The 26,284-nt window shown below is 45.7% G+C and overlaps 1 protein-coding gene across 1 annotated transcript in view; it reads left to right on the top strand.

Annotated features, from left to right (window-relative positions):
* Positions 1–12,436: 12,436 nt before the first annotated feature.
* The window catches only part of LOC142660309 (C-signal-like), a 32,977-nt gene continuing 19,129 nt past the window's right edge, over positions 12,437–26,284 (top strand). Inside the window, exons 1-2 of the mRNA XM_075836907.1 lie at positions 12,437–12,642; positions 23,290–23,341. Coding sequence (XP_075693022.1) covers positions 12,508–12,642; positions 23,290–23,341 — 187 coding nt within the window. The 5' untranslated portion in view covers positions 12,437–12,507. The remainder of the gene's footprint in view (positions 12,643–23,289; positions 23,342–26,284) is intronic.

Below are 26,284 nucleotides of genomic sequence, written 5' to 3'. Positions count from 1 at the left end.
TTGTAGACAGTGCCATACATTCCCCCACCTCCCCCTTGTAGATCGTGCCATACAGTCTCCACACCTCCCCCTTGTAGACAGTGCCCCCAAACAAAAACAAAAATTATACTCACCTAGGCCCCGTTCCCATGACGAACTGAGCTGCTCCATGACGGGACCCTGTAGCCTAGTACAGAGTTTCCCAACCTTTTCGGACTCGAGGCAGCACTGGAAAAACAACATTTCCTCAGGGCCCCCCTACCAAATATTGTTTTGAGAAAGACAGAAAACGGCTAAGAACAAGCACTCCACTCGTAGGGCATTTCACACACGTTTTTTGTAAGGCAAAAAAAATCTGCCTCAAAATTCCTTCAGCAACTGACAGCGTTGTGTGACCTTTTTTTTGTGTTTTTTCTTAAGCTGTTGAAGCGAATGCAAAAGACGCAGGAAAAAAAAGCTCCAAACGGGCGCAGCAGGTATTTTCTGCCTCCTATTAATTTCAATTCGAGGTCAGAGGTGGAAACCACTTGAAGACCATCAGCCCCCCACTCACAGTAAAATGACCATCAACCCCCCACTCACAGTAAAATGACCATCAGCCCACCACTCACAGTAAAATGACCATCAGCCCCCCCACTCACAGATTCCCACTGTAGGTAGCGCCACACAGCCCCTTGTAGGTAGAGCCACACAGCCCCTTGTAGGTAGCGCCACACAGCCCCCTTGTGGGTAGCGCCACACAGCCCCCTTGTGGGTAGCGCCAGACAGCCCCCTTGTAGGTAGCACCAGACAGCCCCCTTGTAGGTAGCGCCAGACAGCCCCCTTGTAGGTAGCGCCACACAGCCCCCTTGTAGATAGCGCCACACAGCCCCCTTGTAGATAGCGCCACACAGCCCCCTGTAGGGTGTGCCCCACAGCCCCCTGTGGGGAGTGCCCCACAGCCCCCTGTAGGGAGTGCCGCACAGCCCCCTGTAGGGAGTGCCGCACAGCCCCCTGGTAGGAAGTGTCGCAAAGACCCCTGGTAGGGAGTGCCACACAGCCAACAGCCCCCTGGTAGGGAGTGCCACACAGCCCCCTGGTTGGTAGTGCCCCAAAGCCCCCTGGTTGGTAGTGCCCCAAAGCCCCCTGGTTGGTAGTGCCACACAGCCCCCTGGTTGATTGTGCCACACAGCCCACTGGCCCCTTGTTGGTAGTGCCACACAGCCCACAGCCCCCTGGTTGGTAGAGCCACACAGCCCACAGCCCCCTGGTAGGTAGTGCTACACAGCCCCCTGGTTGGTAGTGCCACACAGCCCACAGCTCCCTGGTTGGTAGTGCCACACAGCCCACAGCTCCCTGGTTGGTAGTGCCACACAGCCCCCTGGTTGGTAGTGCCACACAGCCCACAGCTCCCTGGTAGGTAGTGCCACACTGCCCACAGCCCCCTTGTAGGTAGTGCAAGGACTACGAAATGACCCTGATAGCTGGCGGGCAATAGACATTCAAAAAAGGACAACTCTGCAGGAGCACACAAAATACCCAGCTTTCCCAGCTATCAAATAAAGCTGGGTATTTTGTGTGCTCCTGCACAGTTGTCCTTTGTAGGTAGTGCCACACAGCCCATCTGTATATAGCAACCCCCCCCCCCCCCTACCAGTAAAGATAGCTCCGCCTTAGGCCTCATTTACACGAGCGTAATATACGCGCGTGCTTTTCACGCGTGTCGTACGCACCTATATTACTCTATGGGGCAGTGCAGACAATGCGTGAATTTTGCGCAGCGCGAGTGCGTTGTGTAAAACTCACGACATGTTCTATAATCGTGCGTTTTTCGCGCATCACGCACCCATTGAAGTCAATGGGTGCGTGAAAAACACGCATGACACACGGACGCTCCTGCGTTGCATGCGCGAATTTCACGCATCACTTGTTATGTCCATGAAAAAGAGTTTATAAAGCTGGACAAAGCAAACAAAAACCAGGAAGTGCTTGCGTTTTCACTGCGAGTGGGCAAGCCTGTTGACAGAGAAATTTTTTACTCCACTGAGATCTGCTGCCATGCCGCGTGGGATTGACGTGGAGCGCCTCATCACCCTGGTCCAGGGCCATGATGCTATTTGGGACACTCGCGCGGAGGCGTACCACGACCGCACGGTCAAAGAGGACGCCTGGGAGGAGGTAGCAAAGGAGCCTTTTGGAGAGGAATGGGAGAGTGGCCGAACCCAGGACCGCAGTCGGTTGGGTGAGTACCATGTTTTTTCCTGCAATGCAATGTAATCCCTATTGAAGAATTGAGGCCCTGTATGTGTCTTCCGCGCAATTGCCCAATGACCTTTTGTGGAGCAGGCGCATAACCGTGTACCATGTCATTGGCAGGGTAGGGCCCCTCATTTTAGTGACAGGGCAGAGTTCTTATGGCGTTATATTTGTTTTTCCTCCAACAGTCCAAGATATAAAAACACGGTGGCGGAGCTGCCGTGACCAATTCAGGAGAGAAATGGGGGAAAAGGGACGCAGCGGAGATGGGGGCTCGCGAAAGCGCCCCTACATGTAAACTAAACAATTGATGTTCTTGAAGGACATCATGGAGATGCGCACGTAAGAGATTCTGCTTTTTCATGTGTCTAATGTGTGTTCGCCAATGTCCTGTTTGCCATCGTGTTGTTGTGGGCATTGTTCTATATTCTGTTCTTACGCAGTTTTCCCATTATAGAACCACCGACAATTTGGAGGACACAGCTGAGGACACGGACATCGGAGAGTCTCTGCCGCAACCTCCTGCTGCCCATGTCCTGCCCCTTAGCCCGGAGCCGACACCCCTGGACCCCGCCCCTGTCCAGTCTGCACGGGCAGTCGCCTCTCCAGCTGAGGAGCGCCCCGTGCGTGCCCCAACTCGCCGGCGCCGTGCTCCACAGCCCTCCGCCGGTGGCCAAGTTGATAGCCGGGTACTGGAATTTCTACGCCGAGCCGCGGATGAGGACGGCAACGACTTCTTTGGGCGCAGCATAGTTCCCCTACTCCGCCTTGTCCCCATGGATCGCATGGCCCGGCTACAAGCGTCGATCATAACCTTGATCGACGCCTCCACACCCCCCCACAATCCAAACCACTGCTTCACGGCCATAGAGCAGTGGCGCGGATTTGCCATGCCGGCCACCACGCCCCAATTGCCGGCAACATACCATCCAGCCACCCAGATGGCCCGGCCGCACCCCTATATGCGCCCTATGGCTCCCCACTTCCCTGCCCCAACGTATCACGGACAACATCAGCACCACTATGCTGGCGAGGAACAACCTCCGCAGCTCCAGGTCCAGCATAGTGGTGCTGAAATGCCCGCGTATTCCTCCCCGGGCCACCACTACCAACACCTGTGAGTGTGTTGGTGTCGTGATAGTTGGACGGCCAATTTGTTTTATTAAGGGATGGCAACTCGTCCTCTATAATGTTGGTTACACCATGTTGGTGTTCTTTGGTTGATACTATGTGTTTGTTTATTTTACTGGCCACACCATGTTTCCGTAGTGTGATATACGACCACATAAAAAACATGGATGTTGATTGTTTCGATTGCGTATTGTTTTTATTTCACACCCCTCAACACAATCTTTGCCCCACATTTCTTTGGTCTATACCCTCACACACTTCTGGCCTTTGGCCCCAATGCATGCACACGTGTTATGAGGTTTTAGTTCATCTCTCGGGGTTTGACATTGTTTGCAAGAGGTGAGAATGTTTGGGTGCAGTCATGGGCCCCGAAGCACACTAAGTACACTTGCACTTGGACTTGCCTAACTTTTGGCCGCCCATCATTCTATCTCCAGAAAGCATGTAGCCAAATGTCAAATTTCCTGCTCAAACCCCGACAGATGTAAGCTCGCAACCCGCGTCAAGGGTCCTCATGTTTTGCGAGTCCCTAACCCAACACGAACCCAAAAAACTTCAAAAAAACCTGGCCACATGTGACGTGTGTAGTGAAGCCTCCAAACAACAGACAAGCCTTCAAAGGTCATCACGCCCCCACGGTGCGGCTCCTGATTGGCACTCGAAATATGCCGCTAAAGTATCCCGCACTCGAAGGCCGGATGAGAGAGATCGGCCAAGAGGAATAACCGGGACAGTGTGGCTGGTGCCTGCATGTGTTAGGATATATTCTGCATCAAAGGTAGCATCATTAATGCGGCAGAAGTTATGCAGAACGACACACGCTTGTATAACACGTGTGACATTCTGCATGGACAATTGCATTGTCGTCAGAAAGACACGCCACCTGTTCGACATAATGCCAAAGGCACATTCCACACATCGACGAGCTCGGCCTAGGCGGAGATTGAACATGCGCCGACGGTCATCCAAGCCCCTTCTCGCAAAAGGACGCATGACTTGCCTTGTCAGGGTAAACCCCTCATCCGCCACGATGACATACGGGATTGGGGGTCCGCTGGAGCCAGGGAGGATGGAAGGTTCCGGCACCGCCAGTCGATTATTCACGAGCCGTTTCCCCATTCTTGATGAACGGAATATGCGGGCATCTGCCGATCTTCCATACGAGCCGATGTCAGCAATAGTGAAACAATAATTAGTGTCCGCCAAGGCCAACAATACCATGGAAAAAAACTGCTTGTAGTTATAGTATTGCGAGCCACTGCATGGGGGCTTTCTCACACTAATGTGTTTGCCGTCTAGGGCACCAATGCAATTTGGAAATTCACTTGCTCTAAGAAATCCCTCTGAAATTCTTAGCCACTGTTCTGTCGTGGGCTGAGGCATGACCGTGGTCTTTAACCTCTGCCACCACACGACACAGGTGGTTGTGACAATGAACGAAATGGTGGTCACTCCCAACAGAAATTCAAAATGTAACGAATGATAACTATTGCCTGTGGCCAGAAATCTATAAATCAAAGAGAAAGAAGAAGAAAGCCACAACACATGTTAGGGGGGGCTGGTAAAACAGACAGCGTCATTGACTAAGTAATAGCAACTGCACACATACCACAAGGTCACAAGCAGACGTTCCTCTGGCGAAATGCAGCGTCTCATGTTGGTATTCTTGTAGGTGAGACCAGAGCGAATCTGCTCAAGCAGAAGGTCAAATGTGCCCACAGACATGCGGCAGAAGGCTCTAAATTTTTCAGGATGCCGTCATAAGTCCTGATACAGGCTATGGAAATGGCCTTTCGTCGTACGTTGGGCCACAAGTGGATGAACCCAAATGCGACATCTTACAGGCGTCTGGTGCTGCAGCATGGGTCGACGCTCCCCAAATCGACGTGAGATCATCCAGGCAAGAAGCACACGTGCCAGCGACTGAGAAGACATAAGTGTGCGGTGCAAAGCCAATTCCAACTTCAATGGAGAAACACACACTGGGGTTTCAGCAGAGGCGGAAATTAAGGTGCTAAACCTGCTTCTCCCAGCAAGCAGGGGTTGGGCCAGCTGGCCTATTTGTAGGCTGGCCTCGCATTAATCCCCTCTGCGGTTTTTACGCGCGTTGCAAACGCTAGTCGTGCGCGCGTTTAAAACGCAACAACGCTGCATATACGCAGTGCAAACGCAATGCCAACGCGCGCAATACGCTGCGTTTTATTCACGCGCAAAACGCACACGCTCATGTAAATGAGGCCTAACTCCCTGAAGGAGCGGAATCCCTGTGTGGCCGGGGATTCTGCTCCTGGAGCGCTGCTTGATGCCTCTGTCCATATATGGACAGTGACATCAGGGAAAACTCCTGAAGCGGAATCCCCGGTCACAGCGTTGCAGACGCTATGACCGTGGATTCCACTCCAGGAGAAGCTCCTGTCGTCTGTGTCCATGACATCATTGGCTTCTCCTGGAGTGGAATCCCCGGTCATAGAGTCTGCAAGGTTGTGACCGGGGATTCCGCTACAGGAGTTTCCCCTGATGTCACTGTCCATATATGGACAGAGACATCAAGCAGCGCTCCAGGAGCGGAATCCCCGGCCACACGGGGATTCCGCTCCTTCAGGGAGCTACAGTGGCGCTAGTAGACAGCAGAGCAGGGAGATACCTCCCTGCTCTGCTATAGTGCCGTCGCTACCGCTATAGCAGCCACAGCAGCTGCTAGCGGCACCACTGCCCTCATGCCCGGTGTCACCGCTTTCAGCCGCTATGGCTGCTACAGCGGTAGCGACGGCCACTAAGTGAAGAAGCGCCTGGATGGAAAGGCGACTGCAGTTAGTGTGTGTATCCCCGCTGGTAGTTGCAAAGGCGCGGGGATACACACACCCGCTGGCGCCCCTCTTGCAGTGTGGCGGCTGGCGCCCTGTGCGAACGCACTGGTCAAACATAGCTAAGGCCGGCCATGATGGCAGGTGGCCAAACACTTTTTGATCAAAAACGTGCACTAACAACCTCCCTATTGTAAGTAGATTTAGCAGTAATGCATATTTATTTATATTTAGCGGTTTAGGTGACATTAGTGTTTGCAGTGTGCTATCGCAATTTTTTTGTGTGCTGTATATTTGCAGTCATAGGCGTTCTTTCACCTGCATATACGTTTTGTTCTTTATATTGCTGGAATGTGTGGTTCAAACTTTTGTGTTTGTGCAAAGGACTGCATGGCATATCGGTGCTTATAGACTGAGGTTAGTTGGAATGTGTTCTGTTTAAACATTTTAAAACTGCAGAATTCCAGATTTTGATCTGAATGCACGCCGTTTTCCACGAGCAAAAAACACAGCTAAATACTCTTTCTCTGCCTCCCATTGATGTCAATGGGAGGTCAGAGAAATAAATGGCTGAAGATAGGGCATGTCGCTTCTTTTTCCCACGCAACGGTTTTTCCGCTTGCGGGAAAAAACCTCATCCCATTAAAATCAATGGGAGGCATTTTCGGACGTTTTTTGGCGCGGTTTCCGACGCGGTTTCCGCGTAAAGAAAGTGTCAAAAAACTCTGTGTGAACTAGCCCCTATTATTTATGTTAAATACATGGCCTGTACATGTACAAGTTATCTTATTTATTCAGTTTAAACAAAAAGATACAAACCTGAGATACAGTTCTGGGCTCCACATTGAAAAAAGGATATAAATAAAAAGTAATTAGAAAGTTTTACCATACACACTGATACACATTTTTATTTAAAACAGGAAAAAGTTTTCAAACGTGTATATAGCTTTTAAAGGTGTGACTAGTTAATTGGGATGGAAGGTCTTTCTTATAAGGAAAGGGTAGGAAAAAAAACACCTTAGACGTGATCTCATTTAGATATACAGTATAAATATATGTGTGGTCAGGACAAAGAACTGGCACATGATTTATTATTTCCAAGGACTTTATGAAGGACCAGGGGGCATTCATTGTGTGTAATGGTAAGGTGTTTATGCATCAATATAGGAAAGGGTTCCCTACAGTTAGAGTACTTAAACTATGAAATGTCCTACCCCAAGAGTTAGCAATAGCAGATACTATGTTAGTATTTAAAAAACACTACGTCATGGGAACTATACGGTTCCCGCAACATGATTTAAATGTGTATCATAGAGATGGCGCGGACACATGAGCTGTGCCCGCTCCATCACTTGTAATAACACAGCTGTCACCTCGCTCTAACGGACAGAATTGGAAATGTTCTTATATAATCACTCTATGAACTACTTTCATTAAGGATCCCTTGCTTCATTCACTTAGGGCCCATTCACACTAACGTGAATCTCGTCCGTGTGCTGTGCATTGAAACAACGCACATCACACGGCCCCATTGATTTCAATGGGGATATTCGCATATGCCTAAGTTTTCACACACCTACGCGCTTATTAAAGTCAATGGGTGCGTGAAAACCACGCACAGCACACGGATGCACATCCGTGTGCTGTGCGTGATTTGGGCATTAATTACATTGAAAAAAAAGTACTTTGCGATTGAGCGAAAAACACTTGGCACTCGCAAAGTGCACTGATGCAATAACGCAATGCACACTGACAGATTTACGTGCGTTTTTTACACGTGTAAATCTGTCGCAGTCATGTGAATGTAGCCTTATACTGCTCCTGACATATACTACAGGCTCCAGCTCAAACCGAGACTACTGCATCCTCCCCACATAGCCCTAGTCGGAAATGGTAATCACCATGACTATCACTACTAGCGCATTTTAACACCAGTGCTCTGTGCTCGTTCGTGTGCTATCTTACCCAGCAGGCACAACTGCCTGGATACCTTTGATACACGCTGTACAGTTCCTGGATCTTCACACTGCCATGCACATGCACTTCCTTCTGCTGCTGGTGTTGCTGGGTCTGCCCATAGGGCACGCATGCTCACTTCCTCCATCTTATAGGGCCAGTGCGTGCACCCGAATCCTTCCCCAGCCTATACGTGTAAATCACCATGTATATTAGTCTGCTTCACTGGACACACCCTGCCTGAGCAATTTTGGAACAATCCAGAGTTATCCAGCAAAGTTTCCTGTATGCACCTGATCCATACCTCCCAACATTCCCGGATACAACAGGACAGACCTGGATTCCGGGCAGTGTTCCGGGCAACCGGTTGTATGTCCCAGTGTCAACTGTATCCATGTCCTCAGTTAAACCTAATGCTGAAGCAAGGAACCGTCAGCTACCTGCTTTGGCATTCAACTATGGAGACCCCGGCCAGAGCAACACAAACTCTCTGGCCGGGGACTCCTGTCTTGGGAAAGCCCTTGACGTCACTGTCCTTATATGGACAGTTAGGTCAGTGGCTCCTCCAGGAGCGGAATCCCTGGCCAGAGCATTGCCGACGTTCTGGCCGGGGATTTCGGCATCTTAAAGCTCCTAAAATCGCTGTCCATATATGGACAGTGATGTCAGGGGCTCCTCCTGGAGCGTAATGCCCGGCCAGAGTGTTGCCAAAGCTCTGGCCAGGGATTTCGCGCATGGAGAAGCCCCTGACGTCACTGTCCATATATTCATAGTGACATCAGGGGCTCCCTCCAGGAGCAGAATATATGGGGCAGCTATGGGGGCATTATACTGTATGAAGGCAGCTATGGGGGGCATTATGCTGTATAGGGCAGATATGGGGCATTATACTTTATGGAGAATTTGTGTGGGCATTATACTGTAATGGGGCATCTGTGTGGGCTTTATACTGTATGGGTGCATCTATGGGGGCATTATTCTGTGTGGGGGCAGCTATTTGGCATTATACTATGTGGGAGGCACTATGAGGTGTTATACTGTGTGGGGGTTCTATATGTTGTCCCTCTTTGCGATACTTGAAAGTTGGGAGGGATGCCTGATCCTGTCTGATATTGCTACTAATTATCAGCCTGTATCCATTTGTCCGTTACCAGCCTGTATCCTGTCTGCTATTGCTACCAGTGATCAGCCTGCATCCAGTAATCCGCTAATGGCCTGCATCCAGTAATCTGCTATCAGCCTGCATCCAGTAATCTGCTATCAGCCTGCATCCAGTAATCAGCTACCAGCCTGTATCCAGTTACCTGCTGTCCACCAGTGTCCACTACCTGTCTGTGTCCAGCTACCTGCCACCAGCCTGCAACCTTCTACCTGCCTGTGTCCTGTTATCCAGTGCCAATCGCTAATCTGACGGGTGGAGCAGCCCAGTGGGTCCACATCCCACTGGTAGTTACAGCGCAATGCTAGTTCAGCCCCGACATCATATCTAAAGTGACATCGGACCAATACAATCAATTAAGCCGCTCTGCTCTGTTAGTGTGCGATCCCTGCGTTGTTAGATAATGTTGTTTTTGCTACACCCCCCCCCCCCTCCCTGTAGCTAACTCCATTGGCACTCGTTCTAAGAGTCTAGTTTCCAATGCTCTGGCCGGGAATTCTTGTTACGGAGGAGCCCCTGACTGTAGGGTCCGTGGTGTAAGCTGCACATAAATCAACTGCATTAGACCATGTCCTGCTCTGTCTCCTGTGCTCCTGTCGGCAGTACAGAAGCCCGCACTGATACTGGGCTGGCTTCCTTACAGCAGATGAGAGCATAGGAGACCAAGCCGGACACTGCCTCATAAAACTGATTTATGTGCAGCTTACACCATAGACAGTCCATGCTGCTGTGTAGCATAAGTATGTAACAAACAATGTTATATACCAGTTCTGATAACACCGGTGATAGCAGTTCCTTTGTCAAAAAGAGGGGGGGGGGGGTGTAAGATGGGGGATACAGTAACGTCCACGGCCGCAGACTCCTCTCATCCTGACAACGCCTTCCTTCCCGGAGATTCCAGCACATGCTGCCGCCCTGGCCTGCAGTGACCACTAGGGTGCGCGCAAGCTCAGTCCCGGTCTTAAAGGGCCAGCGCGCACACATGTTTAGAATTGTCTAATCACCCTGGACTATAAGAAGGGCCCTGCTCCTTCACTCATTGCCTGAGCGTTGTTGTGTTTACCCGTGTTAGTCTTGCAAATGGTCCCTGTAGTGATCACTAGGGTGCGCTCAAGCTCAGTCCCGGCCTTAAAGGGCCGCGCGCACACATGTTTAAATTGTCTAATCACCCTCGACTATAAGAAGGTCCCTGCTGCTTCACGCATTGCCTGAGTGTTGTTGTGTGCCACCGATGACGTCTGCTGTGTTACACCAGGCTTGGTGTCTGCTGCCAAGGTCCCATCCGAGCCTAACCATCCATACTGTCTGAACTACCACAGGTACCCTTACTCGGACTATCAACTTTACTTGGTACACTGTGTGGCCAGCTGCTATCCCGCTACGGCAGTACGGCCCAGTGGGTCCACATAGCCACAGATCGTGACAGTGGTACTTCTACTTCAACCACCAGGGCAAAATGAGCATATAAAGTAATATATAATATATACGTATTCATAATTTACCAGTTCAGGCAGACAGTTTCCCTGAAACCCTGGTGGAAATTTTCAAGTTTTGCTCATCTCTTGTTATCCACTGTGTTTCGGTGGCACAACATTCTACAACAATTTGCTTTCCCATTTTTTGTGGTTCAGCATCACCCAAAAGTCACATTTCTTGTGCAGAACTTGCAGAGTGAAGAATTAATTTTTTTATTTTTATTGAAGGACATCCATAGGAATATGTTAATAGGCAACTGAAGATATTTTATTTATTTGATCGGATGGATCATATTACAAAACACAACTAGATGTGTATTCTTAAAGAGGCTCTGTTACCACATTATAAGTGCCCTATCTCCTACATAAGGAGATCGGCGCTATAATGTAGGTGACAGCAGCGCTTTTTATTTAAAAAAACGGGAGCGAGATTACGCTGTAGATGACAGGTTACAACGAGATTACGCTTCCTTTGCTGTTACTACCACAGACAGAGTAACGAAGTGCAGAGATTGTGAATAGACATCCCGTGGAATGTCTATTCACTGTCTAAACACTTCAGTATCGTTAATGTGTTAATATAAGACAGCACATAGCGATCTAAAAGGATCCCTATGTGCTGAGGTAATGAATGGAGAGGAGTGCATGACGCTGATTGATCAGCGTCATACACTCCTCTGTACAACGCCCACTTGGTCTAAAGTAAAAACACGCCCACTTGGGCATTAAGCAACTCATTAGCATAAATCTAAAATCGCTAATAAAGTGGTGAAAACAGATTGGTTTTTTTAAATAAAAAGCACTGCTGTCACCTACATTACAGCGCCAATCTCCTTATGTAGGAGATAGGGCACTTATAATGTGGTGACAGAGCCTCTTTAAGGCCCTTTTACACGGGCCAATAATTGCTGCCGAGACAATACAAATGTATGAGGACGAACAATCGTAGTAATGATCACTTGTCTTCTTACATATCTCCTTGTAAAAGGAGCAAACAAGCGCCGATCAACGAGCTGTCTCTTTGATCGCCGCTCATTTATACGGCCTATGTCGGGCTAGCTTACAAAATACAAGGATGTTTTGCTACTGTAGAAGTGCACCATCTATTTTTTTGTACCTTTCTTAGGCTTCGTTCACAATTGCGTCAGGGCTCCTTTCTGACGTTCCGTATGAGCTTTCCGTTTGCATCACCATTGATTTCAATGGTGACGGATCCGGTTCAAATGGTTTCTGATTGTCTCAGATGTGCAGGGGTTCTGTCATTTTGACAGAAGCAATACTGTAGTCGACTGCACTATTCATTCCGTCAAAACGATGGAAACCTTGCGCAACTGAGACAAACGGAAACCATGTGCACCGGATCCGTCACCATTGAAATCAATGGTGATGCAAATGGAAACCTATGGTTTCCGTTTGTTTCAGTCAGGGCTCCGTTCTGACAGAAAGCTTCCGACGGAACGTCAGAACGGAGCCCTGACGCAGATGTGAACGAAGCCTTATAAATACACTCGAACAGTTTCTTTTACTATGCAGAATCTGAGACGCACTGCAGTTCCAAACCACTTGTGGAAAACCTGAAGGAGCTAAATATTTCTTTTAAATCCCCTGGAATATGCTTTTTACTTGTTGAATCTGGTTCTTGAACCACTCCTAGAGAGATAAGTTAACACACAACTATGCTGAGTCACTATGTCTCACTGCTCCTTAAAAGTGGTGAAAGCACACCATTGTGTCTCACACAGAAAAAATCCATCAGTAAGAAGGCAACATGGCTGAGAGAATTCTTATTACTGGATGCAACCGAGGAATTGGATATGAACTTGTCCAGCAGCTCATAGAGCAACGAAGCCCCCCTAAACAAATCTTTGCAACCTGTCGAGATCCTAGCTCTCCTCAAAATAAGGTAAAATTATATTTACAGCTTAACGTTCTGTTCAAATAACTAAAAGTTATCATTACATCGAGTAGATTTTCTATTTTTTGAGCAAAACTTTATCAAAGATATCTTCATGATTCTCCCCTTGGCAAACCTTAAGGCAAACACATTGAAGGCATAATAGTAAGTGGCTCTCAGACACCACTTTGCAGCATGGTAGGCGGTTGACGCAGCAGCTTCTTAGACAAATGAACAAGTAAAGAAATTAATTTGAATAGCCTGAATTTTTTTTTTTTTTTTTAGAAATGTGACCTGCCCTTATCGTCCCATTTGCCACAATTGAAATGACAGTACCCGTCTATAATAGATTCTCTTCTGAAGTAAGACATAATCAATAGTGATCTCTTTAGAAATGGAATGACAAGGAGGCCAGCCAGAAGTAGCTTCTTGAATTATGTTTTTTAAAGAAACAATGTTTTGTCTTATTGATACCCCCACCCACAGTAGCAACCCCCTGCACCAGACCTACATTCCCAGGAATATCCTTTGTCAACTATACAACACACATTCTTTCAGAACACCACGTACAATAAGTATAACCCCACATATTGCACTAGAATAGTCCTAATGCTAGTCATATATAGTTTACCCACTATAAACCATACCTCATTGCAGGGAATGGATCATTCCCAGTTCTATTATACAGCTATTACCCTTAAAAGAATTGTCCCTCAATCATAGTGTCACAAGACAAGCCCGTTTTTTAATGAAGCTGTCCCAGCAATCAGCTAATCACTGCAGGTCTGGCTTCTGAAACCCTCCACAATCAGCTGCTATTGCCAGGAAAAGTTATGGGTGATAGGTTCCCTTAATACCTTCCTGCCGCAGCCATTTTTCGGATCTAAATTTTTTATTTTTCCGCCCCACCTTCCAAAAACCTTAGCCTTTTTTTATTTTTACATTGCTATAGCCCTATAAGGGCTTGATTTTTGCGAGACAAGTTGTAATTTTTCATGGCACCATTTATTATACCATATAATGTACTAGGAAACAAGAAAAAATTCTTTGTGGGGTGGAAAATGAAAAAAAAAAAACAGCAATTCCTCCATTGTTTTTTGTGCTTCCGTTAAAACAACATGTTAAATTTATTTTGTGGGTCAATAGAATTACGGCGATACCAGATTTATGTAGTTTTTTTTATATTTTACTACTTTTACAAGGAAAAAAAACTAATTGTAAATAATTATTTTGTGCCACCAAATTCTGAGAGCCATAACTTTTTATTTTCCAGTCGATTGAGCAGAACGAGGGCTTTTTTGTAGGATGAGCTGTAGTGTTTAATCTAACCATGCAAGTTTTTGATCATATTTATTCCTTTTTTTTGTGGGGGATGAAGTGACCAGAAAACAAAGGGTTGTTTTTTTTTTTTTTAAAACATTTTATTTTTTTTTGTACATAGAAAAACTTTATTTAACTGATTTTTACTAGTCCCCTTAGGGACTTGAATCAGCGATACTAATATAGGCACCTATTAAGCCCCATTGGTGGCCTTCATTAGGCCCCCAGGCTGCCATGTTAACCATCGGCACCCCACGATTGCATCAAGAGGGGCTGGTGGGCTGTCAGAAGGGGTCGCCCCTCTCTTTCTAACGCTTTAGATGCCGCGGTCACTATTGACCGCGGCATCTAAAGGGTTAAACTAACGGGCTCGTTGCAGTGAAGTGTTGGCTGTAACATACAGCCGACATCAGCGTTGTATGAAGCAAGCTAAGCCTGTGAGCCCGCTCCATACTTCCCCTACCCGGCTATGATGTAAGTACACATCATACATCGGGAAGAGTTTAATGTACCAAGCCTATTCTGGCATAAAGGTCTGCAGGAGTTTTTTCGTTTTTGCATAGCCGTATTCAGAGAACCATAACCTTTTTATTTTTCAGTCAACGTAGCTGTATGAGGGCTTTTTTTTTGCGAGATGATGTAATGACGGGATAGGGAGACGGACAGGTGAGCCCTAATCTACCCGCCACTCAGTCCCTGCCTACTTGCACAGCCCGTCCTAGGCGATGGCGTATAGCTGGGCGACGGTCCCTACGCTCAATAAGTGCACGACAGACAAACAGACAGGGGTACTCAGAAGCTAAGGGAAGTGGGGCAGTTGCCCACGGCAACACCGAGAGCAACAAGAATAGTGAACGAGCCGAGTCAAACCAGGAGAGTACGTGGTAGCAAAAGCAGAGCAGGAGGATATTCAGTCAAGCCAGGGTCAATATGAAGCAGAGGTCAATGGTAATAGCAGGAACAGCAGAGCCAGGAACCAAGAGAATCACAGGCACAGGACAAGCAGCAAATGAAGGTATAAGTAGACCAAGGGCGGGAGCTAGAACCATCTGGCCAGGCTGTGATAGGTTCTCCCACTCCTCAGCCTACCAGCCTGAGTGGTAGCATAATGAATCACTCGAGCAGACCTAGGAACAGATGCAGGCTGATTAACCACGGGCGTCGACACAGAAGCTGTGTCAGGCAAATCCTTTACAGATGAGTTGTGGTTTTCAATGGTACCATTTTGAGGTACATATGACTTATTGATTAACATTTATTAACTCTTTCTGGGGGGATGGAAAAAAACAGCAATTTTACCAGTGTTGGATGCCCATACTTAGTATACTAAAGCATGATTGCCTGTCAGTGTAAAACTGACAGGCAGTCAATTAGGCTGTGCCTCTAACATGGCTTAATAGGCATAGAGGCATGGTATGCCTGGGTGCCTTTGTTAGGCTCCTGGTTGCCATGGCAAACCATCATGGGGTACAGAGGGTGTCCCCTACAGCTGTCAAACCACTTAAATGTTACTATTAACACCGGCATTTAAGGGTTCATACGGCCGAGATCAGTGTTATCTCCCATTCCGGTCATTGCTTTGGGAGCCTGGTTGTCAGTCAACGCCAAGCTCCTGTGGTGATTGATCGAACACATCTTCTGTGCCCGCACGATCACTACGGCGGAACTGTAGGTCATGGTGGTTTATTATAAAAGAAAATGTGGAAGAAATCCCCCAGCTCACCAATAGCAGGTCTTCAGTACGGGCTGCGATCGGATCTTCGTGACGGCACACGGTAGAAACAGCAAAGAACGAAGGAGAAACAGTGATCCAGTGGCAGGTAATTTAAAAGGAACAAGGTTTTTTATTTCAAGACTTCTTAAAAATTCCAAATGCAAGGGTGGTTAGCAAAAATAGTCTTGAAATAAAATTGGAACCTTGTTTCCTTTAAATTACCTGGTGCTGCATCACTGTTTCTCCTTCGTTCTTTGCGGTTTATTATAAACCAATGCATGACGTATAATTATGTCACGATGGCTTAATGGGTTGAGCAGATTTTGTAAGTTTGAGTCAAATTGCTTTTATAGATATATGCTTTTAAAGAGCTTTTGTCAATTTCCATGCAGCAGTTTTCCTGAATGTTGTCATTGTGTGTATGGGCTGCTGTATCAGAGCTAATAATTTAACCTGGAGTTATATCTCTCAGGGATGTGGACATCTTAGAACATTTTCATGCACATTCTTTATTACGTAGGCTATGTATGACAATCCTTCATAAAGGAAAATGAAGATGTTATGCTTGTGATAACAATATGTCTGTTATTAAAGCCTCCCAGAGCCCGTGGCTAAAAATCCAGATGCATAAGACTGTAAGTTCTTTCTACTGATTCCAATTGGCAAATTGGAACAAATTAGCCAATGCCTTAAATGGAATGTATCATCAGAAAATAACATATTATTCAAATCTTTAGATTTCTAAACAAAAAAATTTATTAGTTGTCCTTCAATTTGTACTTTCAATACAAGTGTTTGCAAAATAAACCCCAAAATTTGAATTCCTAAATAGAAAGTCAGATTTCTGATCATAAAGAGTTATGATTATCTGAAAGTCTTGTGGAATATTGGTGATAAGTTTATTACCAATATTTACGCCAGTGTATTCATTGCTCTCCTCCCTCAGAGCAGCAGAGCAACGAAAATACCAGAAGGACCATTTCCGTTTCATGATGGACATTATTGGTGCCCGACAGAACCCATAGACTTTAATGAGTTTGGTCGGGTTTCCTTCATGCTGTCCGTTGTTTTACCGGAAACAATAGTGCAGCATGCTGTGCTGTTGTTTCTTGTATTTGCGGTTGTATCTGTGATTGATGCCCCTAATGGAGCCTTCAACGTAGATGGGAACGAGGCCTAGGTATCTTAGTGTCTATTTGCATTTGAGATTAAAAAATAATTCAATGTGGATGAGTTATGAACAAATTTCATCCACTTGCTGTGTAAATGATGAGCGGAAAAAACGCTCCAAAATTGACCTGAGTTTTGAATCCATAGTTTGTCAATTGTATTTGCGTAATTGCTGCTTCTGTGTTGCGGGTTTTCCCAATTGGATTCAATGGGAGGTAAAACCCGCAGCAAATAGCAGATGTTGCGTTTTTTTCAGTGGAAAAGCTGTGATTCGGGCGCAAAAAAATCTTATACTTACCCAGAATTCTGTGCTTCTTCATCCAGGCCAGCCTCCTGAGATGACGTTTCATTCCATGTGACCGCTGCAGCCAATTACAGGCTGCAGTGGTCAAATTTGGATAAAACGTCATCCCAGGAGGCCGGTCTGCAGGACATAGAGGGTAAGTATGTGTTTTGTTTTTACATGCAGTTTTTCGCAACGGACATTGCGGCTGAAAAACTGCACCACAAATTTGGTGCGGTTTTTTGGCCGGAATTCCCTGCGGCCGCCAGGGCTGATACGCTGTGTACCTTTATGCAGCGTATCCACCCTGTGTAAACGTAGCCTTAATGTTTACAATTCTACTCATTCACAGTGATGTCCGACAAGCTGCCAACTACTCCTGGTAACCATGAGCGTACAGAGGATTTTGTAAATAGGGTGGGGTTCACGGCCATACAAAAAAAACACACACAGCATATACATATATTTGTACAAACACATACACACATAGTAAATTCAAACATATATACACACTTTGACACAAACACACACACACACACACACACACACACACACACACACACCTGTATATATGTGTGTGTATATATATATATATATATATATATATACACACACACACATACACAGACACACTTAATATTAAAAAAAACACATATATACACACTGTGACACATACACAGACTTTCTTTTCAGCTGGATTTCCACAGGGGAAGGTGGGCACCTGAGGACAGGACTGCTCAAGTTAGCAGCGATGTGAAGACACTGGAGTTCTTTCTTCCTCTCTGACCCAACTGTTGTCCGTACAGTATGGTCACTTTCACCAGCAGATGACAGACAGCATTACAGGCAGACTGTATGTGCAACAGCTTGAGGGTATGTGCACACGCTAGCTGGCTTTTACGGCTGAAATGACAGCCTGTTTTCAGGAGAAAACAGCTGCGTCGTTTCAGCCGTAAATGCTCCTCCTCGTAATATACGAGGCGTCTGTGACGCTCGTATATCTTGAGCTGCTCTTCATTGAGTTCAATGAAGAACGGCTCAAATTACGTTGCAAAGAAGTGTCCTGCACTTCTTTGCCGAGGCAGTCAATTTACGCGTCGTCGTTTGACAGCTGTCAAACGACGACGCGTAAATGACAGGTCGTCTGCACAATACGTCGGCAAACCCATTCAAATGAATGGGCAGATGTTTGCCGACGTATTGTAGCCCTATTTTCAGACGTAAAACGAGGCATAATACGCCTCGTTTACGTCTGAAAATAGGTCGTGTGAACCTAGCCTGAGGAGAAGAGCTGCGGACAGGAGTCAGGGAGAAATTTTTACCCCAAAAATACCCCTGCCATTACACAACACTCCATGTGATGTCATGTGTCTCTTCACAGATGCTCAATGTCTGACGGTTTCTACACTTCCTGTCACATACATTTTCTCTCAGACACAAGACCTGCTGTTCTGAATTTGATGTGCAAATACTACGGCTATAAACGTAGCATAGAGCATCTGTGGTACCTTTGGTTAGACCACACTGTTGGAGACTAGAAGAGGCTGCTCTGCGTGCGACATCGGGAAGTACTGGGGGTAGGGCTTTTTCCCCCGGGTGCTGGTTACCAAGGGGGGAAGGGCACTACAAGCCACTCTGCCTCGGCCAGAATATTTATATACAAAGTTAGGGCAGTAAACGTGATCTTTGCCGGGCTGAAGGATAGTCTATATACGATTCTAGGTGGGTGTCTTAAGAATTTGAGGAACAACATGAGGAACTTTGTACTGTCTGACCTCCAGAAAATAGGCAACTAAATAACAAAAGTAGCTCTGTGCCAATAATAAAACAGAATGCTGTAAGCTCCTGAGCACTCTTTGACTGTAAGAAGCCAGGCAGGGGATTTGGAGCACAAAAGTAGAGCTCTGAATTTTATAAATATATAAATGGCCCGTACAAAAAATATGGTAAAAGCCAGTTCAATGTAAAATCCCCTCGAAAGACAAGGGGGCGCTCCCTCCATCTGGAGAAAATAAGGTACAATCTCCAGAGGCGACAAGTCTGCTTTACTGTGAGAACTGTGAATCTGTGGAATAGAGCTGGTCACAGCAGGAGGTCTTCAAAAAATGCTTATATCATTTCTGAGAACAAAAAAATATCAGCTCCTTTGTCAATGTGTAGAATTCTTGTTTTAATCCAGTCTCATCTCCACTTGGGATCAGAAGGGACATTTTTTCTTTTTAGGGCAGATTGGTTCATACATTGTGTGTGGGTTTGTTTGTTTTTTATTTGTATTTTCTTTTTTTTTTTTAATGTTCCCCTGGATCAATAGGGATAAAACAAAGTTCCATATTTTCTCCTGTCCCTTGGTTAAACTTGATGGACTTATGTATTTTTCCACCCGTACTAACTATAACCTTAAGAAAGGTATCAGTAAAGAATGTTAGACCTATAATTACATGATAAAAGGGTAGACATTAAATTTAAAAAGGACCTATTAACTGTCCTGACATGTCTGTCTTAGGTTTTGTTCACACCTGCGTCGGTGTGTTGTGCTGTTCTGCTATGTAAGAGGAGCAGAACACGTCAATAACGGAGGCAATGGTTCCTTTGTACGACGGATACCACCGGCAGCCAACGGAACCCATTGACTTTAATGGTTTCCTTTGGCTTTCCTTTGGGGTGTCAGTCGTTTTACTGGAGACAATAGCCCAGCATGCTGTGCTATTTTCTCCGGTAATCTCTGCCAGATCTGCGAGGGAGGCCCCTAAGGGAGCCTCCAACGCAGATGTGAACAGGCCTTAATAAATAATAGTATTCCATATAAAATAACAATGCTGTAGCGCCTTTTCTTTGAACTCTGAATTATACTGTTTCTCTGATATGCCTCCTTGAAATGTATAAATAAATTGGTAGCTGGGTGTGACCAGTTCCCTTATCAATAAGGTGTTTACTTACGCTCTCTAAAACTGTTTAGGCTTCGTTCACAACTCCGTCAGGGCTTCGTTCCGATGTTCCGTCTGAGTTTTCCGTTGGAACGGAGCCCTGACTGACACAAACGGAAAACATAGGTGTCCATTTTCATCACCATTGATTTCAATGGTGACGATCTGGTGCCAATGCTTTCTGCTTGTCTCCGTTGTGCAAGGGTTCCATCACTTTCATGGAATCAATAGCGCTGTTGACTACGCTATTGATTCAGTCAAAATGACGGAACCCTTGCACAACGGACACAAACGCAAACCATTGGCACCGGATCCGTCACCATTGAAGTCACTGGTGATGGAAAAGGAAAAACCTATGGTTTCCACTTGTGTCAGTCAGTGTCCCGTTCCGACGGAAAACTCAGACGGAACATTGGAATGGGACCCTGGCGCAAATGTAAATGAAGCCTAACAGTGATCGTACAATGTCAGACTATGTAGGGACGTAGAAAATCAGGGGAACGACACAGAGCAAAGTTCTAACAAAATATGCTAAAGAATTGTTATTTTTATGGGAAATGCTAATATTTAGTAAAACAGGGAAGTTGACAAGTCATCTTTAAAATAAAATGTTATCTATTAAATCTCTTGATGATATTTCGTGAAATGTTAAAGCATACCTACCTTTTCAGATGACTTCTTAGGGGGGATTCACACGAGCGTGTATTCGGTCCGTGTGGGCCGCGTGGTTTTCACGCGGCACGCATGGACCAATACAAGTCTATGGGGCAGTACAGACAGTCCGTGCTTTTTGCGCAGCGTTTGTCTGCTGCGCAAAAAGCGCGACAGGTTCAATAACTCTGCGTATTTCGCGCATCACGCACCCATTGAAGTCAATGGGTGCGTAAAAACCACGCAGGTTGCACGGAAGCACTTCCGTGCGAGCCGACTGAAACAGCGCACCAGCTGTCAAAAGGATGAATGTAAACAGAAAAGCACCACGTGCTTTTCTGTTTCCGAACATCCAAACGGAGTGTCTTTGCGATGAGTGAAGCCGGACAAGCGAACCGAACTTCACCGGGTTCGGCCGAACTCGTTTTGGCCGAACCCGGCAAAGAAATTATCGGTACGCGACGTCAGGAGATAGTCACTGTCCATGGTGCTGAAAGAGTTAAACTGTTTCAGCACCATGGACAGTGACTTCCGATCCCAATATACATGAACCTGTAGAAAAAAAACCGAAGTTCTGACTTACCGATAACTCCCAGCTTCTTCCTCCAGTCTGACCTCCCGGGATGACAATTCAGTCCAAGTGACAGCTCCAGCCAATCACGGGCCAAGCACAGGCTGCAGCGGTCACATGGACTGGCGCGTCATCCAGGGAGGTGGGGCCCCATGTCGAGAGGCGCGTCACCAAGGACGCGTCACCAAGGACGCGTCACCAAGGCAACGGCTGGGAAGTTCTCGGTAAGTACGAACTTTTTCTTTTTTTTCAACAGGTTTTTCGATATTGTGTTCGGCATTCACTGTCGAGGGTGCTGAAAGAGTTAGCTCTTTCAGCACCTTGGACAGTGACGGGCGTCGACTAGCCTCATCTCTATGATGTCGGCTGCGCGAAAATCACGCAGCCGCGCATCATACACGGATGACACACGCAGCTGTCAAATGGTTTTTGCGCGCGCAAAACGCTGCGTTGTTTGCGCGCGCAAAAACGCAACGTCCGTCTGTATCTGCCCTTAGAATAAGCTGTCATATGTGTTTACATGAGGAACGCTTTTTCTGGCCATTATATTACTCGTAATTAGCATTTTTAGCAGTCTTCCCCTCTGCAGGCTCTATCTCTAATTATCCATTTCTCCTGAGCTAGTGTAGCCTAACAGATATCAAGTTTTCTATACACTGCACATATAGAGAAGAGGAGAAACCTGCTACCCTAGTAGCCAGTACATTTGCCATGTATATATATATATATATATATATATATATATATATATATATATATATATATACATATATATATATTAGCAGCCACATGAGGAGTAATGAGTAGTGTAGCTGAGAATCCAGCACTGGGGTGACATATAACTCCTACCAGCTGCCTGTGTCACCACTTCCTTCTCCACCCTCCTCTCTCCATAGATTTCTAGGGGCAGTGTGTCTGTGTGTGTGTGTGTGTGTGTGTCTCCCTCTCTCTCTGCTCCCTCCTCCTTCAGTCCCCTCTCCATAGACCTCTAAATCCAAGCGGTGTAGAGATGCCCCCACACACTTCACTTCCTGCAATCTGTCTCCTCTGTTCTGTAAGGAGGGACAGATTTTGGATGACAACAGGGGGTAGACAGCAGATTACAGGAAGGGAGACACCGAGTGGCAGCAACTTCACAAAGAATTTGCATGGATAAAACAACTAAATTTTAACAGTAAGTAAATTACAAAGTTGATATATATCAGGTATACTATTAGATTAGCATTGCTATTTGAAGTTGTTTGAAAAATTAGTATCCAATTAAACATATTTATGTTTCATGTATTTAATTGTTCTTTCATTAATTATATGTAATTCCGTAGATGAAAAATAATGTGATTGTTCTTGTTTTAAATGTAGCTATTTTTTTTATTTTTAAAAAAAACCAAACCTTGCTATATGTGCTTTATGGCAGCTGCAATAAATGGGAGCCAATCGACAGACAAATGAATAAGGTATCCTAGAAGTGATGGAGAACAGCATCCTCCCCCAGAGTTCAGGCCCAGGGCAAGGGTTAAAGGCTATGGAAGTGTTTTTTTGTTTTTTTTTTAAATAAAAATGGCAGTCAGTGTGTTTGGTGAAACTTTCAACGTATTGTTTTTTATTAAAAGCTAGTTTTAGGGAAAGCCATCAACCAGGTAGCCCGGCAAGGCACTAGTTGTGTATTTTTTGGGGATTTCCATATGCTATCCGTTTAATTGATTAATTTCATGAACACATGATAGGCTTAGATACAGTGCCCAGTAGACAGTATCACACATGATAAGCTTACAGGGTCCCAGCAGACAGTATCACACCTGATAGGCTTAGATACAGGGCCCTAGCAGACCGTTTCACACATGATAGGATATAATATATTAGTTTTCTATAATCCTATACATGAAGTTCATATGAAAGCATTGGGATATCTCTTTTGGAAATCTATAGCTTAGAAAAATACATGATTACATTTGGCATCATTGATATTAGTAGTTTTATCTAATAATCTCTGTCAATTTATAACCAAATATCTTTATTTTCACAGAAGCTGAATGATCTTGCTGCAAAATATCCAAAAGTGGTTGTAATAAAGTTAGGTATGTGTTCCAACGAGGTTTGCATACATTTCCAAAGTATCAATGCACCTTTTATATAAAACAGGTCGAATGCTGGCACATTCCAACAAGAAAAACGTGTACAATGCTCCTAGTTGCAGGGTTCCCGACATTGACTCTCCTTGTCCAATGTTATAATTAGAGATCAACAGAACTGTAAAAATCTGTCTCGCTTGTGGTATTTCCTATTACCAACCCCCTCTCCCAATAAAACAGTGGAGGATAAAATACAGATCTGTAGCTAAAACTTCCCTTTGTACAACATACAAAGAAAATCAATACAAAATCCTTATGTTCGGGTATCACACTCCTGTCCTTTTACATATCTTCAATCCAAATATCCCATCAGATTGTTGGCAAGGCCGGAGTCAGTTGTGTACCATATTTCATATTTTTTGGGAATGCCCCCTTGTGAAACAGTTTTGGTTGGAGGCTAGGAATCTGACAAATGCGGTGATACAGCAAGATATTCCCTTGGATCCCCTACATTACTTGCTAAATGTCCCTCCTCGGTCAATAGGGAAACAGTTAGCTCGCCTATTTTAACACTTCCTCACAGCAGCTAAAACCCTGATTGCGTGGAAGTGGAGACAAACCACACCTCCCACTACCACTGATTGCTGACTAGGATTAGAGAAATCCGCATTATGGAACACATGACTGCTTCACATAACTCCCTAGACCGATTTAAATTCATTTGTGACCCATCCTCGGGATAGAGCCTTGACCAACCACACAGAGGGTTCTGTCCTCAATCAGTCTATTGATCCCCCCCCTCTCTTCCTACTGTCGTCCCCCCCTTCCTGTCTTGTCTGGTTCAGCCTCCCGGAAGAGACCTAGTCCACTACCATTTGTTACGCACTTTTAATCCCTTGTAGCATGTGAATTTCTGTATTGTTAATACTATTTTAACTTCGTTTCCGCCTAAATGCCATTTTTGTACACTTGTACATGGGTACACTTGTACATGGGTCGAATTTAGAAAACTCTGCAGCAAATTCAACTCCGCTGGGAATTATTGCCAAATTGGTCATATTTGCCCCTGTGCACAACAGAAGACGGCATAAAAAAAACCCCAATATTCTCCTCTCCGTGTAGCAATGCATCCCTGCTCCCTTGTCTGGTCTCTGAATTGCCAGCCTACTGTGATTAGGTTTTGTTCCAGAGTAAGGCCCCATGCACACGTCCGTAAAACTCTGTATGGGAGCACGGCCCGAAAATGCTGCCCACAGCCGGCCATGCCCGCAGTCGCGGGCCGTGATTTTGGGCACGCCCGTGTGCATGAGGCCTGAATATGTTAAAGTGTAAATATGTTTCTTTTCCCCTACTTGCGATTTTTGCTGCAAATTCGCAGCTTTTCTGCATCAAATATCGCAACATTTGCTATTTAATGTGGTTTTTCACTTCCCCATTGAACTTAATGGGGAAAATACCCAACAAGTATGCAACCATTCCGCAGCATAAATTGACATGCTGTGGGTTAAAAAATCTGCACCACAGGTTATTTTTTGCAGGACAATTTTCCGCAGCGTGGGGATGAGATTTTTGAATCTCATATACTTTGCTGCTACTGTATTATGCTGCAAATTTTCCGCCCACACAACCGGACAGAAGAACCGCACCAATTACGCTACTTGTGGACATAGTATAAAAACATTGGCTAGTGGTGGTGTGCCAATTAGGGTATGTGCACACACACTAATTACGTCCGTAATTTACGGACGTATTTCGGCCGCAAGTACCGGACCGAACACAGTGCAGGGAGTCGGGCTCCTAGCATCATAGTTATATACGATGCTAGGAGTCCCTGCCTCTCTGCAGGACAACTGTCCCGTACTGTAATCATGTTTTCAGTATGGGACAGTAGTTCCACGGAGAGGCAGGGACTCCTAGCATCGTACATATGTATGATGCTAGGAGCCCGGCTCCCTGCACTGAGTTCGGTCCACTACTTGCGGCCGAAATACGTACATCAATTACGGACGTAATTAGTGTGTGTGCACATACCCTTATAGTCACTCTTAAAAAAACAAAAAACATGACACTTTCCAAGCGCCCCTGCCACGATTTTCAAATGTTGTGTTTGGGGGAACTGTATATTTTAAGCTGTGTGAAAATAATAGAGTAAGGCCTTATTCACACGAACGTGTCGGTTTTGCGCGCACAAAAGGTCCGTGTGGTATCAGCATATGGTGAGTGGCTGCGTGAATTTCGCGCAGCCGGCATCATTATGACACTCTGGTTTTATGTTTACAAACAGAAAAGCACGTGGTGCTTTTCAGTTTTCGTTCATTTATTTTACTACTGTAGCGCGCATCACGCGCGGCACCCGGAAGTGACTTCAATGGGTGCGTGCTGCACGAAACAATGCCAAATATAGGACATGTCATGAGTTTTACACAGCGCACATACGCTGCATGAAATTCACTGACAGTCTGAACGGCCCTATTCAGTAACATAGGTCCGTGCAACGCTCGTGAAAATCACGTGCGTAACACGGACGTATAACAGATTCGTATAAATAAGGCCTAAGGATGCAGTCACGGGGCGTTCGTTTACGTGGCCGTTTGTAAAAACGGCGCATAAAAAAACGCCCCGTAAAAAAGAAGTGCATGTCACTTCTTGAGCCGTTTTTGTAGCCATTTTTTATTGTCTCGATAAAAAAAACAGCTACAAAAACAGCCGTAAAAAATTATTGATTAAGGGTATGTTCACATGCACTGTTTTCAGCCGTAATTCTGCGTTTTATTCGAATTACGCCTGAAAAAACGTCTCCATTACGCCTACAAACATCTGCCCATTGCTTTCAATGGGTTTTACGATGTTCTGTTCCCACGGGGTGTAATTTTACGCATCGCTGTCAAAAGATGGCGCGTAAAAAGACGCCCGCGTCAAAGAAGTGCATGTCACTTCTTGGGACGTATT

This window comes from Rhinoderma darwinii, chromosome 9, assembly GCF_050947455.1.
Source record: "Rhinoderma darwinii isolate aRhiDar2 chromosome 9, aRhiDar2.hap1, whole genome shotgun sequence".
Classification (NCBI taxonomy): Eukaryota; Metazoa; Chordata; class Amphibia; order Anura; family Rhinodermatidae; genus Rhinoderma; species Rhinoderma darwinii.
The sequence above is the reverse complement of the archived record's forward strand: the minus strand, read 5'-3'. Positions and strand labels throughout refer to the sequence as shown.